This window comes from Triticum aestivum, chromosome 5A (assembly GCF_018294505.1).
Source record: "Triticum aestivum cultivar Chinese Spring chromosome 5A, IWGSC CS RefSeq v2.1, whole genome shotgun sequence".
In the NCBI taxonomy this organism is placed as follows: domain Eukaryota; kingdom Viridiplantae; phylum Streptophyta; class Magnoliopsida; order Poales; family Poaceae; genus Triticum; species Triticum aestivum.
Window position 1 is genome coordinate 70660506 of NC_057806.1, and position 20219 is coordinate 70680724.

Below are 20219 nucleotides of genomic sequence, written 5' to 3' on the forward strand. Positions count from 1 at the left end.
GATCTCCTGCCGACCAAACCGGCCGAGACAGCTGACACTGAAGTCTGAAAACGTCGATCTCGCGTGCTGCATGTGCCGTTCCACTCCAGCTGTCGTACTTACTGATTTTGTTTCTTCAATTTCTCATATTTGCTGATCTAGAATGATCTTGCACCTCCGCCAATGCCGGGAGACGCCAAGGGAAAACCCACCGAAGTCGTGCGGTCGATGAAATCCAACAAAGGGCGGCGTCAAAGTCGAAGATAGATTTTTTTTTTCAACTCATGCTTTCAAGAGTAGATTGGAGGATTTATCATTTATATCCCCGTTAATTCCGGCGTAGCATCTATACTTTATACATGTGGTATATGTGAGTGTATGCGTTCTTCCTCTTTTTTTTTTTTTTTGAGAAAGTGTATGCGTTCTTCCTGTGATCGACTATAGAAGGAAGAAAAGTTCCAAATTTCAGGCCAAACTTAAAGCTCGACGAGAAAACCCGGATAAAATGTTCCGTGCGCAAAGTATGCACATGCCGGGGCCAAAATTGCTGTACAAAGCTGGCTACACATGGCGGCCAGCGATCGCATCGCATTGCCTGCCTCTGCCTATTCGTCGTCCCTCCTGTCGATGAAGCTCAGGAGGAACCCGCTCACGATTCTCCTGGCGATTGGGTTGGGTATGTGGCGGCACAGCCGGCCGTCCACGTAGGCGACGACGCCTGAAGCCGCGAACCTGCCAACCGTCCACAGCCTGCCCTGCTTAACCAGGGCTCCTCCGCCGGACGACGATTCGCCTTCGTCTTCGCCTCCAGTGAGTTGTCCCTTCACTTTGGTCGTGGCCTCCGCTATGGCCTTGGTGGCCTCCTGGTGCAGCAGGCGCACCGCGAAGCTCACAAACAGGTGCTCGCACAGGGTGAGCACCGTCGGCGCAATCTTCCACTCCTGCAGGCAGCAACAGGTCCACATTTGTTTTCATGTCATGTTCCTCATCTGAGATATAGAATAAGAGAGCCCTCTCTGCCTCGACATTAGCGGTTTAGTGTCAATAGAAGAAACTTACAGGCTCATTTCGCAGACGGCGCCAAGACCGAACCGTAGAGGCGTCTCCTTTCAACAATGCCTTGCTGACGAGAAAGGCCTTCACGTTTTCCACAATTTCATTTATGAGAGCGCTATTCGGTGGTAGATTTTTTAGGAAAACCTGGAAAGGCAAAGTGCCGACGATGATGAGAACATGCGGTGTATAGAGAGCAAAGGCAAACAGACACAAGGAAATGAAGTTACCAGGTCATCAATCACCCTCACACGAAGGTACTCTTGTTTATACATGACATCCAGCATGGCTTGCAGGTACCCTTCGATGTATAGCTGAGCAGCGACAGAGGGCATGTTTAGAAAAAATAGTGTCATGTCGCAGTAAGTTGTGAACATAAGCCATAATAAGCTTCGAAAGTAATAATAATACTAATTAGGCAGAACCTCATCAAGTCCAGGGCTATGATCAAGTTTGATCTTTCTGTCTGGACCACCCTCCATTATAGCCTGCCCTAACACAGATGGCTCCATTGCCAACCTCAACATGCCTCTGTGGAAGCCGGTAACCTACGAAAGAGGAAAATTGCTTTATACTTTTTATTTATGACTGCAAGGCAGAAGTCCAATGTCCTGTGTAATCACATGATTCCTTTCAGAAAAGGGTGGACTTGGCAGGAGAGAGCAGGGATGTACGCCTGTACCATTCCATTTAAACCATTTGTTTCTGCTCCTTTCACAACGCTATCTGAAACTTCCGTGATAGCAGCAAAGAGAGCATTTGAACTTGCAGTTTTAACCTACAGAAGACCCAACATTAGATTAATCCATTAAAGGTCATTGTGGATCCAGCAAGTTTCAGAAGCTCACAGTTTTCCCAAGGTCACCAAGGTACCGCTTTGTTCCACCTGATTTCATATTTTTGCTTATAAACTTAAACATGCCTGCACAAGCCACAAATGAGGAAAGTCACAGAGTATTCTAGAAGAATCAGAAAATAAAGCCATAAATTTATGTCTATATCGAAGTATAAAATAGTCTAATTTTTAGATGAAAAAGATAGATATTATGATGGTGGTTGCCTAAGATAGTCAATGTTCCAACATAGTTCATGCCTCAGAAGAACATGCAAAGTCACGACAGAAAGAACCTCGAATAAACATCACAGTTAAAGTTTTGGCAGCAGACATCATTCAAAATAGGACAGGACCCTATAGATCAGTAAAAGTATCTTCTTAAAAAGAACGTGGATCTTGTTTGAAAGAATAATCCGATGATACTACAATTATCACGAATCTTTCTCCAAAGAACACATAACACATTTTACCTATGGTAAGCCCAGGGAGGTTGAGTGAGCCATCAGAAGGGTCAAAGAAAACATCAAGAACAGATGAAGCCGAGTCGTCAAACATCGAGGCGAAAGATGGAGGAAGCAACGAGCTTCCCTTTGTTACATAGATTGCCCTCAGGACATACCTATTATCAATTACTCCAGATTAGTCTTTTGTTTGGATAACCAAAACTGAACAGATAACACCATAAGAAATGGGAAAAAACAGTACAGCCATAGCTTTTGGACAAATAATCGTTGATGTACCATGAATAATGCTGGGCACATTTTAAAAATAGCTCACGGAATGTAACCAAAGCATGATTTAGGAGAACACCATTGAGCTCCACCGCTGAATTACTTATCTCGGGCACCTAGGAAAAGGAATAGGTAGAACAAAATGATTTTAAAGAACTAAATATGAATTGAGCACCAAGGAATAGTAACTCGAGAGCTGCTTTAGAAGTACCTTTACAACACTGTGCAATAGCGCTCTCAGAGCCTCTTGAGAAGAGCTGTAAGATGTCTGTGATCTTCCAGGACGAAAGCTTGCAATGATCTTTAGACATCAGATTCATAAACAAAACCCAATCATTAACTCAATATTAAAACTATAATGTCACAATCAAAGAAGATAAACAAAAGGAAAAGCAGGGCACCTTAATTGGATGTACTTCAAATTGTCTAAAATAAAATTGTGTGCTCGGTGTACCAGCAGGAGCAAGGGATGTTCTCCAAAATGGTACAAGCTTCATTAACGTTTCCTCATCAACCTTCAGATCAATCGGCTGTGACATCCTTTTTTCCGTTAGAGGGCTTATGATTATGGCATTTTGTAGTGAACAACAAAGGAACCGACTATAGAAACAAAAGAAGTACTCTAAGACCAGAATCTTCCAGGTATTAACAAGATGTAAGCACACTGATTTCATACCTGCAGAATTATGGAACAGTAGTGGACTTGTTTGACACTGGAATTCGATGAATTTAGTACACAAACTATACGAAGAATATTTTCATTGAGAGCATCACCCTGAAGCTTGTTCATCCTCAAAACTGATCCGAAGGAAGCTCCATCCCACTTTTCATCCACGTTTACTGACTGCAAGGATTTCATGTTTCAGAAAATAGAGCAAGTTTTGTTTCCACCCACACACAATCAAGTCAAATGTGGCGATCAGCATCCAGAATTAAAGTTACAAGGATCTATACTTACATAAACTGCAACATCCACATTCTTGTGTCTATCTGTGATAACTGAATCAGCAGATACACGCTGAAATGTTGCCATTAAGATTGTAGAGGGTGACTGAAGCACTTCGTCGCTCTTCGACAAGGAGAAAATTACAAGATAAAATAAATCAAAATAGAACTGCAAAAGTTAGAAATGATATCGTCATGCTCAGGCTGAGTGAACTTAGAAGAGAACAAACCTGGCCCTTATCAAGAAGATGAATACACATATAAGATATTCTGAACTGTGCATGTGCTATAGGCCGTTGAATTTTCTCAGCTTTGGGATTCTCTGCCTGTTCACATATCCGTAGAACTCTGGTTAAACCATCGGCATATACTTCATAGCCAATCTTAAACACCCTCAGTCCAAATGAATCATCAAATCCTTGTTTTTCTGAACTGAGTCCATTACTAAACGAGAAATCCAGATTGAGCCTGCTTCGCATCTTCAAGAATGGCTTCCATGGACTGATCTTATCAATTTTAATTTCACGGAGTGCTGGTGTATCTGTGGAAAATCAATCAGCAGGTTAGAAATATAATTAAAGAACATTGTGAGCAATTAAAAACAGTGTATGAAAGTTGATAGGGCCTCCAACAGTGTATCGGGTTTTCACCCATGCTCCGGTACAATGATGAACTCAAGAAGGGAGAAGTTCTATTACTGAAAAAAAGTTGATGCCCGCATGGGTAAACTAAGGCTCCCTAGTCTGTTGTTCGATCACTTGTGCTCTTCTGCGATTATTCTCTGTATAGTCCCTTTCTCGTAAATATACTGCCAGGGCCTTATATACAATTTTCCCCTTGAGAAAACGAAAAATGGGCATGGATAAACTCTAGACTAGATGAGCTGAGCCAAGCACGTGCAAAAACCTAAGCACTAGTATGTACTAGAGTTAAGAGAAATATCTCACCAAATAGTGAAAGGCCTCTTAAGACGAGAATTCATGAGAATAACCAGACACATATCAACAACAATGTTTTCTTAACAATGAATAATTGTGTTGCACACCATTCTTAAGCCTTGTTCGGCAACGATCTATGGAGCGGAGCGCGCGGAGCTCGGTTCTAATCGCTCCCTAAATTATAGCCTGCATGCCACTCCGCTCCGAACCGGAGTTGCTGAGCGGAGGGATGCCGACCAGGCAGTTAGATATGGGGTTCATTTGTCTCCAGCATTAGCTTATAAGTAAACAAAAGCATAGATTACTTGGTAGGCATCAATATTGTAAATTGTGATATATTCACACACAATGTGATACGATAGATTGCTAACGTTTTCCACTCGTATAGATATAAAATTCACTTTCCATAAAGTAAGGTTCACAAACATCTGTTTACCATTCAAACACTAACTGGTGGAGTAACTGCTAGCTCGGTGCTCTATTCATTGATATTTCGAATTCGTGCTTTGCAGAGGCATGCAATATTTCAGTGGTGGAGTAGTGCAGCCCTTTGGGGACAGTAATCAGTTTCATAATTACTACAACCGGCAACATAACACATTTATCAATAGAGGTAACTCTTGGGAATTAGGATATAAGAACTTGCCAACAATGCGCACAACCAACTTCCGGGGTAAACTCGAGTCATCCCATGCATACTGTTCTGATTCTTGAGGGCCTAACATATCTGATTCGTCTGAATCCTAGAAAGTCCAGCGAAATTCAAGATTTTATCAATAATGTCACAATACATTGTAGTTCTGCTGATAAGATTATATCAAAGAATCTAGAAATATACACATACCTTCTGGAAATACATGATAGATGCTTTATTCAAGCAATTCTCTACCCGATATGGTAGTGCAACCTTTGGTGGCTTGGTGAAGTGTAGAACAAAAGATGTATTCTCTTGAACAACATCAACAGAAGCAAACTGTTTCAGCTTCCCGTCTTGTAAAGTGTCTTTGTTAATCCCATCTATTACCATATCTTCTGATCTTCTAAACTTCATAAAAAAACGGCCGATTGATGAAACACAAATTGGTCCAGACCAACCATACCCTGTTTCTTTTGGACAAAACTGGATAAAAATGAGGGAATCCTCGGATACATTTTTGTGCTTCTTAAGAAACAAATCAAAGTAGTTTCCTTCTCGCTTTTTTCCAGGTTTCCATGTCTGTAAGGTAGCCCTCTGTTTAGCTTCAATTGTCAATCCATCTATGTCATCCTAGTCAAATGACAACCAAATTCATGAGTACCAAATGAGACTGCAATCACAAACCAGTAAATACTTGTCAGAGCAAAAATGAAACACCTGAACAAGACATTGGCGAACAGCAACTGCAGCAGCAGACTCATTTGAGATCACATATCTTGGCACGATTAATACAACTTGTGATGACACATGCAAGCCATAAATAACAGGTTGTAAAGACATGCCGAAAGCTGCCATCCGATGGGGAAATATATCATCGTGGATCTCAAGAAAAAATTCAGTGAAACCAGATAATGCTTCTAAATCAATAAATGCTTCTGATCCTTTCTCGTCATGCAGGCTTATTCGCAGTTTATTTGACCTGTCATGTGTCAGATTGTCAATTTACATAGTTAAACATGTTTGCAGACTTGGTGCCAGAGAAGGCATAGATAATCACAAACTGCTCTATATAGGCACTACAGATAAACCAAATGAACACAATCCTGGCTTTCCCATACTTGCATTTACATAACCAAATATCATCAAGACATAGAGCAATGTGGCAATCTTTCTAAATCAGAAAAAATACAACAACAACAACAACAAAGCCTTTAGTCCCAAACAAGTTGGGGTAGGCTAGAGATGAAACCCATAAGATCTCGCAACCAACTCATGGCTCTGGCACATGGATAGCAAGCTTCCACGCACCCCTGTCCATAGCTAGCTCTTTGGTGATACTCCAATCCTTCAGGTCTCTCTTAACGGACTCCTCCCATGTCAAATTCGGTCTACCCCGCCCTCTCTTGACATTCTCCGCACGCTTTAGCCGTCCACTATGCACCGGAGCTTCTGGAGGCCTGCGCTGAATATGCCCAAACCATCTCAGACGATGTTGGACAAGCTTCTCTTCAATTGGTGCTACCCCAACTCTATCTCGTATATCATCATTCCGGACTCGATCCTTCCTCGTGTGGCCACACATCCATCTCAACATACGCATCTCCGCCACACCTAACTGTTGAACATGTCGCCTTTTAGTCGGCCAACACTCAACGCCATACAACATTGCGGGTCGAACCGCCGTCCTGTAGAACTTGCCTTTTAGCTTTTGTGGCACTCTCTTGTCACAGAGAATGCCAGAAGCTTGGCGCCACTTCATCCATCCGGCTTTGATTCGATGGTTCACATCTTCATCAATACCCCCATTCTCCTGCAGCATTGACCCCAAATACCGAAAGGTGTCCTTCTGAGGTACCACCTGGCCATCAAGGCTAACCTCCTCCTCACACCTAGTAGTACTGAAACCGCACATCATGTACTCGGTTTTAGTTCTACTAAGCCTAAACCCTTTCGATTCCAAGGTTTGTCTCCATAACTCTAACTTCCTATTTACCCCCGTCCGACTATCGTCAACTAGCACCACATCATCCGCAAAGAGCATACACCATGGGATATCTCCTTGTATATCCCTTGTGACCTCATCCATCACCAATGCAAAAAGATAAGGGCTCAAAGCTGACCCCTGATGCAGTCCTATCTTAATCGGGAAGTCATCAGTGTCGACATCACTTGTTCGAACACTTGTCACAACATTATCGTACATGTCCTTGATGAGGGTAATGTACTTTGCTGGGACTTTGTGTTTCTCCAAGGCCCACCACATGACATTCCGCGGCATCTTATCATAGGCCTTCTCCAAGTCAATGAACACCATATGCAAGTACTTCTTTTGCTCCCTATATCTCTCCATATGCAAGTCCTTCTTTTGCTCAGAAAAAATACAAAATGAAGAAAATATTCATTTGAATTGACACATCTGCAAAGGTCCACTAAAGCTGTTATGAAGTCCTATGGCTGGAATCAGCTGGTTCCGATTTTCTCAGTCAGTTGCACGAACTACAGTAATTATTCTCTACTGTTTTACATAGAATGCACAGGTTGTTAGAACTAAAGATGGGGGGAACTTAAAACCTTGATAGTCAACTCAGGTCCGGCCAGTTCATGCCTTTTGGACATGGATTACAATAGAGAATGTCCCTTCAGTATATATATTTCCCTGATGTTTTACCAATCCCAAGAAATTATTGCAAAAATAGTACTGTTTGAGTTAGCATTGTTAAGCTTCATGCACTAGCCAATGCAACGAAAAATCCAAACTGATGGAAAGGGCCAGGCAATCCACATATACACTTCAACAGCCCCTCACGTGTGAGGCGGGAAGTCAACACGTGAATAGACTCAGAGGTATGGCTCAAGAGGGCTATACGTGGACACAGAGGGGGCAACAACATTTTTTAGATAAATTGTGAAAACTAGGACTTGAACTCAAGACCTTAGGCGCTGATATCATGTTAAGCTTCATGCACTAGCCAACACAACAAAAAGTATGAACTGATGGAAAGGGCTAGGCAATCCATCAACAAGCATTATGACAGCACAACAGGTAGCAATCAAGTACGGAAATTATTGACAATTTGCAGAAACACTATGATATAAACCCGGAACTAAATGAATGTTATACCAGCTCTAATGGATTGCCTTTTGTGCCTGAGCTACTGGATTACATCAAGGATTAACAAACAAATGAACAAAACTCAGGGTGATTGCTTGCTTACTTTGTAAACCAGGAGCTCATTGACATTGAGGGCAAAATACAACCATTCTGTGGAGGAAGATTAATATTGCCTTTTCCAATTTCAAACCTGCAATAAATCAGCACCATATGAGCAACTCTGCAAGAATGCTTACCAATTATTTAGCATTACATTCAGCATCACATACGCGGGTAGTGGTTTTTGACCAGAAGCTGTGCACAGCAAGGGGTAGTCACTTGTATTTTGTAGTGTATATCTTGTGAAAAGAGCAACCTGAACAATCAAAAGATCAGTCATCAGGTACATCATTTTGATATCATCAAATTTTGTAAAGCATGCAGTATCAGCAGATATCACTGGAAAGTGAAAAACATAACGTCGCCTCATTCTACCTCCAGCAAGCCTTTCTCCTGACGCAACAGTCTTAAAGAAGAATGAAACTTCCCAGGAACAAACTCTAATTCTAGATCAAGGAATTGAGCTCGAGCTGTCTGCTTTTGCATTCTCTTGGCCCAATCGGCACTATTAGCTGCCTTGGACTTTGAACCATATGAAATTAGTGTGACTGAAAAATTAAACATGGCAGGATTCACATAGAAATAAGCGCTTGAACCACTTGTAATTGTTGCCTCCTTTCCAATGAGGCCAAAATTATCGTCTCTGGTATTCTCTACAATATCATAGTACAAAACACTAAGTTAACATAGCATTTCTTTTGTTTGCTTTCTTCAACAGTTAAATGCTAATAGAATAAGACTTTACCCGGTTTGGAGTCAGTCAGAAGCACATGTATGTCTGTCTGCAAGAAATTGTACACTTGAACAGTCGGGTATATAAAAATTTCTCTTTGCAGCTGTAATGCCACTGATGCACTCCTGCCAGACACACGAGTACCATTTGTAGGCTGCAAAGGCACATCTCTAGCCAGAGTATGAATCAAAAAATAAAGATCCATCACATGCTGACCACCAACGGAAACAGGGCAACTCAAAGAACTGAAAGAAGACTTCATGGAATCAATACTGAAGGCTTTTCTTATGTTGTAATTAAGTTTTTCTATAACACCAGATATGCGAACTGCTTTTTCACCGGTTATGTCTTCTGACCATTGGAATAAAGTTGCATGGCTCAGATTTGAGTGTTCGGACATCTCAGGTCTAATTGACAGCATAAAATTTCCTGAAATTCGAGAACAATAGTTAGAGAAGTGCCCCTCGGAGCTACAGAAATAAAGAAGAAACATATTTGGTTGTTCGATAAAAGGTGCAACCGTAAGGAATTGAACTACGTACAACACAAGATGGCATATCTCGTGGGGATGAGTATGAAGTTCACTACGCATGCATTATCCATATCACGCTACTATGTAAGTCATAAATGAAAGTTACGACCACTGTCCAGGGCAGTATTATTGTTAGAATGCACAACAGAAACCATTGCACAAATCATATTAAGAAAGCAGACGGAGACTCGCAAAAAAAGGAAGTTAATGTCTGAAACAGACCCGATAGTTATAGTTTGGACAAAGGAAATTTACCAAATTATATAGATATTAAGAACATTTTATCACCTCATTCCTACATATTTTCTTACACACCAATGCAGTAAGTCATGAGATATTAGATCACACATAGCAGATGATAATGTTATGCCAAGGAAAGGTACAGTTACTTGCCAAGGGCTAGAGACATCAGCGCTTTTTTGGATCCTCCAGATAAATTCATAGCGTCAAGTACTCCAGTAGATTCATCAACCATGTCACCGCTTCGAACTGTGACAAGCGCAGCCTCTTCATTCTCATTTTGTGGCCTCTGAAACCGAAGTTCAAGGGGAAAGTCACTCTTATTATATATCCTCAACAAAGGTTGGACTGAAAGCGATAGACCTTCCTGCAATTAGTCAACAATTAACAATGAGAAAACACGATCATGAAATATTCAGTGGCTAACATAAAATACAGAAGCATTTGCTTTCCTACCACAGAATTCTGGGACACCTTGACCACAACAAATGGTCCAGAGAAGCGTCTTGAATCTACAGTGCTCAGAGGAACAAAAACATCACAGTAAAATACAGTAATCACTCCACAAATAAAACTGAAAGTAACTGTTAGAAGCCTAGAACATGGCTTGCCAGTCAGACTTCCGAGTCTAACAAGACAAGACAATAGAATATATACATTCCCAGTTCTTAAATGGAGAACCCATTGCCTTCAGAATGGATTGGTATCATGTATATCAAATTTTGTTAAACAGAACAAGTATATCAGGGTACAAGAGTGTCCTTGTGTACAAGTCCATGAGCAACTTTCCTTGGAAATACATGTATAAACTCTTTAAGCTGAGGTATACCACAAGATTATACCAGGAATATAGCGTTGTGTGTAAACAAGACATAGTTAATTTTAACACTGCTTATCTGAAACAAATAACCATAATCCTCTACAAGAAGAGTTCAAAGATAAGAGTCTTTGAATCAAGCAACAAAAGCCTTGAAACTAGACGATTTACAGAACAGAAATCTAAAATCCAACCCTGTGGTGTTGAACTTTGATGAATATAGTTGTGGAAAGAAGTACCTTTGAGAGACGATGCTAGGGTTCTCCATGCGTAGATGCCAGACTCATGGAGAGGAATATTGATTGGAGCAGTTGAAAATGCCCCTTCCTTGAATAAAGAAATAGAAACTAAGCTCTGATCATGTGGGCGATTATCATCAAATACAAAATTCCTGTAGTAGAAGGCAACATAAGAAGAACGTGAGAAAATAACAAAAGAGCATTGCAATAATAGAAAAGGAACCAAAACTATTACAAATACTTTAAAAGGGCGTGAAAGCCAGACTCATCAGTGCGGAAACAGTGAAGGACAATTTAAAGGCACCAAAAACTTTGGTCAAGAGCTGAATGTCTATTCTGAGAATCAGCACAAACGAGGTTCTAAATATCGAAAGACTAAAATCGCAAGCATGCTCTATAAATGTTACTCCATCTGGCTTCCTAAACCTACACCACATTTTATGATTAAACACCTGCAGGACTATTTTAGTCATACACCATTTGTTGGTGACAATGTACAGAATGTATACCTTGCTAAGATGCTGAAAAAATAAATTGTTTAGATAAGCAACAAAATGAACAGACCTCAAGAAAACTGAAGTCGACTGTTGTCCAGGAACTATTGCGTCCCCATTATTTTGAAAATGACATACAAGTGCCAGCCTTGAGTTATTCTCTATCTGCAGAAGTAATGGGTATATGCTCATAGAACAGTAAACTAGAATCCACTATGAAACTAAAATCAGAAGCATTGATGCATGGTGCAACACATAACCTCTGAAACAAAGTCTAGCATATGGTAAGCCCCAAAAATCATCAATCAAACATATCATTTCCAAGACTGTAACAATATTTATATAGAACAGTTCAAGTTCAAACCTTGCAGCAGTTAGGAAAAATAGCTGAGTTTCTCACAGCATATGGACCCATCAAGCCTAACTTCCCGACCAAATAAAGCAGCATGTCAACTGAAAGCTCATTTATGAAAATATCCACCTGCAAGAATGAAGGAGATGCAAAATCATGTTACAGAAAAATAATTTTGACTAGTTCAAAATAGGCATATTAATAAAGAATTGAACCTGCTTTAAATGAAAGAAGAAACGCAGTGGGGTCCTGCTACGTCTAGTAACTGAATCTTGGTTGAAAAATCTAAATCGTAAGAACACATAGGAAGTGATAGGTGAGATAAGGTCCTCCCTGTATGTAAGATAGAAATAACTCAGATTCCAATCTCCAACTCAACATTGAAAAAACAACTAAAAACAGCATTAGTCAACATAGCAATGACTATTGAGAATTTAGCACAACACATACCACATATTTTTGCGGGCATCGAAGTACTGCCCTGAAACTTTGAATGAACTTAGAATCCTGATCTTGGATGGGTATATTTGTGTGACAACACGGATATCATTTATGCAGTTTTGGACCAGTGGAAAAACATCACCAGTATCAAACACTTCATGCGTAATGGTAAAAACAATCTTATCAATACTGATGGTTATATGTTGTGAACTTGCAACAGTTTCCAACCTATCCATTACAGCAGAAGGCAACTCATCTTCCACATCCAAATAAGAGTTACCATCCAAGTTCATATTGGGAACAATGAGCCTTGCAACATCAGAGAATAGAGATTCATCCAAAATCTTCAACTTAAATGGATTTCCTGGCTTTTTCACAAACTCCAGTAGACCATCCACAAATGCAATGCCATAATTGTTTTTCTTGTTCACAAGATGGTAAGAACTACTTGAAATAACCTTGCAAGAATTACCATCATCTTCGTCATCCTCAAAACTATCAAACCCGAGAGGAAACAAGCTCCACAGTGAACAAGGCTTGTCAACAAATGAAGAAATTTCAACCAAATCTGATCCTTGGGAGAAACTAAGGGCCAGCTCTTTGCCTTCATCAGTTTTTGCACATAAAGATAAAAGAGAAATATATGGTGTGTCTGACCCCCATCTCTTATGGTGTTTCACCTGAAAATAGGTCAAAATGATTTTACACCCGTGCACATTTTCTACATCATCCGGTCAGCTGAATATTATTAGTGAGAAATTCATAACTGTATTATAGGTACAAATACCTTAAATAATGCATGTTCACCAGCAAGGGAATAATGGTATGCACCGACCACTTGATACTTCATTCCAATATTTTTGACTGATACATACATCTGTTGATCAAGATCTCGTATAGCCACAATTGCTCCTATTGTGACAGTAGTACATGGGTTAGCACAGTGAATTTAAGTGACAAGAATCAAGTTGATGTCATTAAGGATAACTACCATCAGGTATAGTACAATCTATATTATCCAGCTGTTCTTGCTGAGTGGTGTCACCAATCTGTATTTCCTTCTGAGTTGCAGTAGAACTCAGCATTCCATGGAAAGGAGCAAGTAATGACGAGATCATCTGCATAGATCCAGATAGTTAACTCATAGAAGAAAATGTGTTGTATATTGTATGAAAGGTAAACCCTAGACAACCTTAAATCGCAGTATAGAATGATAGGATGATCAGAGATTTCATACTGCAATGGATGAATTTCCATGTTCCTTGCAGGACATATTATATCCAAAAGTGTGTATTTGTCAAAGAAGTGGATACAAATGGTGTATATTCGCAAAAGAAGTAAATTTGATGAGAATAACTATTAAAAAAGTAATCCTGGTTAAGTGGAGCAAATTACACACAGCTGTAAATAAGGTGCTAGCCTATAATATGACATGCTTCAAGGAACAATAGGATAGCAACAGTGGCAATATACAGGTATAACCATGGAGCTTCAGTGTTGAACACAAATTTGACCAGAACTTCCAAATTCATTTTCTACAGGATCTAAAACAGGATGCTGAAGGGCTATCTCATAATTTAGCACTAGCAATTCCTATAAATTGTAGAGAAAGCACAGAAGAGCAGGAACATCTAGCTAGTATTGGTAATAAAAAAAACTACCAACTCCAAAAGATGGCAGGTAAGATTGAGAAATCACCTCAATGCTTGATAATGATATTGTCACCTCCAAACCAGAAACAAAACCGTTTCCACAATAATCACCACTTAAACACATCAAATTAGAATCTCTATCCAATTGTTTTTTCTCTATCTTAAGAGAAGTAGAGAAATGGCTGAGGATATAACTCTTATGTGAAGAAAATTCAAGTGTATTGCCTGTTGAACTTTCTAATGTAGAAGTTGAACTTGCAGGAGCATCACGATCATGGGTAACACCATTATCCGCTTCTATAAATGGAAGATATTCTTGAATTTCAGACTGAGATGTAAGAACAGTAGACTTTCTGGACCGAAAACGGGGTGCTGGCACATCTCTCAATTGTTCATGGGCACTCTTGGGCATACTACTAATAGTGGAGACTGAAAGACACTTCACCTCAAACAAAATCTTCATGCCAAAATTCAATAGTTGAAAACTTGCGTCAACTTCGAGAGTTAATCCCTGATATGTACCTAAGTGCATGGAAAGAACATTAAATTATCTGAAAAAAACAGGTTAAATTCTCTCCTTGGCAGTGCATTAAAGTGAATGAGTTTATAAGCTCAGTTACCAGGTTCATCCGCAACAGCAAGTGTAATAGAAATCCGAGATAAATCAATATCTAGACATTTGATAGCATTCAAATGGGATTCCTCACTTTGTGAATGAACACCTAAAGACACCGGTGATACTTCCCCCTGTGTATAACCGTTGATCACATTAGGGTCACTTTTTGCAGAGACTGAAGTTACTGAATCTTTGGCTAAATTTGAAGTTGCCCACACTGGGAGATCCATAAGCAGCCAAAAATAAATTTTGCAACAGAAAACAAGCTTAGCTAAGAAAATTGTTTCAAGAAAGATCAAGCCACCCTGCAAATCAAAGTTATTGAGAATGTCTTAGTATTAAAATAACCAGAAAAGGTGTTACTTGGGAACAATTGAGAGAGAATATTGATTTCTCTAACCTGGATTTTGCATTTGAAAATTTGAAGATTATCATCGATCAACAGAGAGATTTTCTGTCTACTGGGTTGATTGACTTCAGTTAAATAGTTGTGAACCCTATAGTCTCCAATATAAACCTCTGTAAATTCAATTTCAATAGAATAGCAAATTCCCAAAGAATCAGAAACACGACCACTTCTAGATTCATCTTCCATTTTCACAAGGGTCAAGCTATCTTTAGTGGGCCCAGCACGCAGATGGAAGGTGCATTCTGTTATAATGAACTGGTTCTTGTTATACGGTAAACTACTAAGCATAGTTGTGTATTCAACTTGGTTCTCGAATACCACAGACTGAATTCCGGATAAACTAACAAGGATGTCTGTACATTGTCCACCAAGCAGAAGTTTCAAAGAAGAACTTCTGATGCAGAACCCAACACCCAAAGCTAACATATCATGCAATTCCTGTGTTGTTATTCCCTCAAATATAGGAGAGCTGCTGATGTAGTTTATGGTGTTGTTGACAAAGACGGCAGGATTCGGAAAAAGTCCACCACGTGAAGTACTAAAGATGATGTATGTTGGTTCCACTTCAACTATGAGTTCTGTATGAGAGTCAATTGATTCTTCCTGGGCAATACGATCAATGCCAAGATCTCTTGTGCTCCCCACCACAGTTTTATTGCAGAACGATGCTAGCCTTCCAATAAAATCTTGGGAATACTTAACATTAACCAAGTCAGAATTCAATGCCACCAGATGCATACTTTCAATAAGCTGTAACGATGGCATACTGTTACTGACCACAACAACGGGCATAGGATAGAATACCAAGCACAGAAAAATTAACAGCAATGGGAATAGAACTAGTTTTTTATTTGTCATTTATAATCTGGAATCTGACATGATTCTGCATCCAAGTCGTGCACAATTCAGCTCTTGTATGACTACACATCTAACAATTGCCACAAGTAACAAAATATCATAGGTCACTATGTTTACTGAAAAAATTCTACAAAATGTCCTTAGATTCCATAACGTTGAAAAACTTATAACTTGTGCACGCACAAACCTGGCAAACAGTAAACAATTCATCCATGTAGAACAAAGCTATGCAACCAACAATTCCTCCTCCTAAGTTCATTGACAGAATGTTTCTGTCTGCGAAGAAGGAATGCACATACTTCCTGGAAGGTGCACATATAAAAGGATTGTCAACAGAAAAATCTTTGACGAAACACACTCGACTCATGATAATTCAGGCCATGGCAGCTAATTTTTGATTTAAGAGTTAATTGTAAAAATGCTGAGCTTCAAGTGTTGAGGAACAATTTTAAAATATATAAAAGAAACTAACAGTATATTCATTGCAATTTCTTGGAATAGACGCTATTTCACACAACTCTTAAGAAAACCATTTAAACCCAATGCCTCATACTAGACCCCAAAAGTAACAGTTCAGATGATGTACTAAATCAAAATATTTTCAGATTCATAAGTCCATGAAAATGAAGATTAAATTATACCTGCCTGTTGACAGTTGGAAATTGGCCGACATTGGTCCAAATACATGACACTGATGATTGGTCTCTAAATTATCTATCAGGAGAGTTAGATTAGCCAATTTGAAGTAAGCATCCAACTCAATATTCTCTGGATAAACATGTCTTGCACTACTTTCGGTTGCAGGATAAACAGGTTCTTGCACCTCCTTCATGCAAAATGTACTATGTGATTCCTTGACATGTGAATTAGATCTCCGTGGAGTAGATAGAGATGCTGGCCACATGGCACATTCAACATATGCCAGACTGAGAACTATGCAGGATGTCCTGCTATTCATCCGAGAAAATAGGGGCACATACTTATTTTTGCAATTTTGCAACAAATTGTTTTTATCAAAGGATAACCGGATACTGGGACCAGCAATCAGTGCTTCAATCTGGAGGGTATTTCCTGGAATAGCATCTGACATCACAATATTCATTATCTGAGTGAATGATCTCAGTTTATCAAGAACTCCACTTGCAGGTGTTATAGAGGCACCAGGAATCGGAAGGTTTGGTATATTTCTGTTTAGCTCTTTCAGATGTTTGTAATGCATGAACTGTCTATGCAGCATATAGGTAGATGAAGCACACTGATAATCCAAATCAAGGTTTAGTTTACCGACTGTAAATCTGCATTGGTGAAACCCACTTATATTTTGGTAAGGATCAACAACGTATGATTTGACTTCAAAAATAACAGAAGGCTTTTCATGATGTATCACACCAGATTCATTGTATAAATTGCTGATTAACATCCATTCCCTCCACAGTTTCTCCATACCACTCCGTAGAACAGCAGTGGACGAACCATCACTGTGGGGAAATTCATCAGATTGTTTTTCGGAAAATGGGTGCATACTGGCAGAATCACTCCAGAGGATCATCTTTGAATCAGTGTCTTCGGCAAACTCTGCAGTTTTAAAAGATGAATTCCTCCCAAGTGTGTTGCTATTATCCGCTCGTGACAACTTCGGGACACCAGCGAGAAAAACCTTCAGTTCTCCAGCAACAAAAAACAGCGATTGTGTGATGCAACCAGCTGAGTAAAGTAAGCATGATGATTTTATCACCAAATGTATCGAAGGTAAATCACTGTGATAACTCTTGCTTCCATTGTTTAACTTTTTCATGCCGATGGAGTGATCAGCAATAGGTAACAGGATTACAGAGAGTTCTCCAAGGTGAATTCCGAGCTGAAACTCCATGTCTGAATCATGAGAGAAACCAGGAAAAATGTGTGCACGGGATCTACATGTTTTGTTTCCAGAATCCCTAGCTCTGAACACTGACCAGAATGCGAATACAACAAACCTCCATAAATATAAAAAAGGAGAGAGAATTTTCATTATGGAAGAAACCAGAAGCGTTTTTGATGATTCTTGCTTGTTCTGTTGCTGTGATATGGCAAGTTTTGAACGGGCAGCACGTCGTGCTCTAGCAATAGCTTCTGCAGGAACTTTCTCCTCCAACTCAAGAACAATTACCCAATGATCTCTGATAGCTCCCAACATTTTCCTGTTCCTTGACACCCTACCACAATTCTTCTTTATCACCTTGTCAGAGGGATATCCGACTAATGATAACAACAACACATAAGCATGAACATAGTGCTGCCAATAAGTAGCACAGCTTAAGGCCTTGCTTAAAGAAAATCTGTGGCCTACTATTGGACTGTCAAGCTTTTGCATAGCAATTTGCCAGAGCTCCCTACCACTCCTAGTCTTGTAGTGTTCCTTTTGACTTGTAATGTCCAAAATCACCATCAACGAAGGAATAGCTTTTGGTGAAATTTTGCAGCATGCACTGGGAACATGGATGCTAAAAGCAGCAAGTTGGAGATTATCCAGTCTAGCACAAGCAGATAAGCCTGTAAAAGATGCAGTGCAATCTGTACAATCATTCTCCTTCATCACAAACTCAAAATCATTACATTTAACAAGAAGGTGATTCTTCTTTATTGATGATATAGAAGAGCCAACTAATCCTCTGAACAGAGAACTGCGAGAAACAAGCTCAGGACCTAACTGTAAGTCAGTTGCCCTCAATACCAAAACATGGGAGCCATCAAGATACCGAACTTGTATTGTGATATCATCAATCCGCACCTGACTACAGTTTAGAAGTACACTGGCAAATCCCGAGGTAAACTTATCTTCCAGGGAGCTAACTAGACCTTCAATCATCTCATGCAATATTTCACCCTAACAAATAGTACAAGGCACAGCTTTTGATCAAATTTGTAAGCAAGCATCGTAGTAATATAACTAAAAATATGAGTGCTAGTGATGATTAACACAGAAGGAACTTTGCATACAGAAGCAGTCTGTCTAAATGACTGATTAGTGTAACCTACAAGTACAGAAAGCATTTTTTGAAACCCCACAGTTACGTAACCTAACCATAATATACTTAGCATCTATGTATTAGCATTGCACAGATACATCGAGTGGGGTACCATCGGCAGTAAGTACACGCGTTAACTTCTTGCTTCAGCAGTCACATTTTTGTTCCAGCATAATGCAGGTGTGGTACATGTCCTTATCACTAAGGCATGTCGAATTATCACCTCCACTGCAGAGAATTGACAGGAAATACAGAAGCGCTGGCATACATCCCCTAGAAGAAGAGGATCAAAGACTCACAATCAAATGCGAGGGTTGGCATGCTAATCGAAACGCAGGTGCTTTGTGATCGACAGTTGTTTCGCATTCTACAGAGATTAGGACTTGAAAATAATTGTGGCTGGGCATAATGCAAGCATGAATTTTGTACCTGAGGGTCAATTGATGCAATCACTCTCTTCTTCTCCTTGGATACCCATTCCTTGATGTCTGGCCGCTGCTTCCGCGGTGCAGGCTCCCTTCAGGATTACAAAAAAATGACGTCAGACCTCAGACAAACACAATGCCATATGTAATGAACACAATGACATCATACGTACCCACTGTCTCCCTGATACTACAGCCGCTACTAATTCATTGCCACGATAGCACGCGGGAGCTGCGGGGCAAGAGGATACCTGAGGGTGAGCGAGACGTCGACACCGCGCAGGACTGCGGCGAGCGCGGGGGCGCCCCAGGGCGAGACGGCGAGCTCGACCTCGGCGACGGCCGCGCGGTCGACCCTGGCGGGGAAGGAGTCCGGCGCGGAGAGCGCCGCGGCGCCGAGCTGGAGCCCACGCGCGACGGCGCGGGAGCGGAGCGGGCCAAGCTCCACCCGCAGCTCCGCCGGGTCAGCCACCAGCCACGGCCGGAGCGCGGCCAGCAGCCGCGAGCGCGCCGCGTCGGCGAGGCCCATACGGGGATGGTTTAGGCCCGGGACTCCATGGATGAGGAAGCGCAGAGCGGAGGATGCTTCGGAGGTGAGGTGATCGGGGTTTCGAGTTCGAGAGGCGGGGGTGAGTCCGGATTGGAGCGGTTGGGGGTTTGGGGGGCCGGGGAGGTTTGTCGGCAGGAAGGCGATGTTTTGGATCATTTGCTGCCTCGCCTAGTTTTTTCTATAGACAAGTTCATTTTAGAATTCTGTTATGGAAAATGTTAAAAATATGATGTCCGACGACCAGACTTTCCATGCAAAAACAGATAAAATTGTCATGTTTATGTATAGGATTTGCCATATTATTAGTCATGTAGAGTAAAAAAAAATAACATGTTGCATCGAATATGCAGGATCGGACGTAGATGGAGTTCATATCAGATTTATCCGTTGTTATAAATTTCACGTTACACACTTGAACTTATTTTTGTTTTGATTCACTATAGACCTTATCATATGTCAGGCGGGCTTAAAAAGTATGAACCCCAAACTGCAAACCTGAGCCCAACATGAAGCATGAAAATGAT

At 40.5% G+C, this 20219-nt stretch overlaps 1 protein-coding gene across 3 annotated transcripts; it reads right to left on the reverse strand.

Moving 5' to 3' along the window:
- Nucleotides 1-341: 341 nt before the first annotated feature.
- On the reverse strand, nt 342-19793 carry LOC123102355 (uncharacterized). Of its 3 annotated transcripts, XM_044523671.1 has the most exons (36): nt 19397-19790; nt 19150-19237; nt 16354-18578; nt 15900-16014; nt 14846-15604; nt 14450-14750; nt 13876-14351; nt 13169-13295; nt 12965-13089; nt 12187-12857; nt 11952-12069; nt 11749-11865; nt 11455-11549; nt 10891-11042; nt 10291-10346; nt 9988-10201; nt 9075-9491; nt 8705-8982; nt 8500-8585; nt 8334-8420; nt 5836-6097; nt 5326-5748; nt 5128-5224; nt 3774-4084; nt 3557-3667; nt 3275-3442; nt 3000-3128; nt 2810-2899; nt 2608-2714; nt 2338-2486; nt 1881-1954; nt 1715-1810; nt 1458-1580; nt 1263-1346; nt 1039-1179; nt 342-920 (listed from the first exon to the last, which is right to left on the reverse strand). In XM_044523671.1, the coding sequence occupies exons 1-36, from the start codon at nt 19672-19674 to the stop codon at nt 585-587; spliced, it is 9486 nt and encodes a 3161-aa protein (XP_044379606.1). In that variant the 5' UTR covers nt 19675-19790; the 3' UTR covers nt 342-584. The 3 variants fall into 3 exon arrangements, 1 of the variants encoding a protein (XP_044379606.1); XR_006448925.1 differs by lacking the exons at nt 342-920; nt 1039-1179; nt 1263-1346; ... (2 more) ...; nt 1881-1954; nt 2338-2486 and having other exon boundaries at nt 2678-2714; nt 3000-3198; nt 19397-19792; XR_006448926.1 differs by lacking the exons at nt 342-920; nt 1039-1179; nt 1263-1346; ... (7 more) ...; nt 3275-3442; nt 3557-3667 and having other exon boundaries at nt 3813-4084; nt 4918-5224; nt 19397-19793.
- Between the last annotated feature and the right edge of the window lie 426 nt (nt 19794-20219).

Coding starts and splice junctions, on each gene's coding strand:
- LOC123102355 (XM_044523671.1), bottom strand. CDS start 19,674: ATGGGCCTCGCCGACGCGGCGCGCTCGCGGCTGCTGGCCGCGCTCCGG. Junction 18,579..19,149: donor TTGCATCAATTGACCCTCAG/GTACAAAATTCA, acceptor ACTATTTGTTAG/GGTGAAATATTGCATGAGAT. Junction 5,749..5,835: donor TTCGCCAATGTCTTGTTCAG/GTGTTTCATTTT, acceptor TCATTTGACTAG/GATGACATAGATGGATTGAC.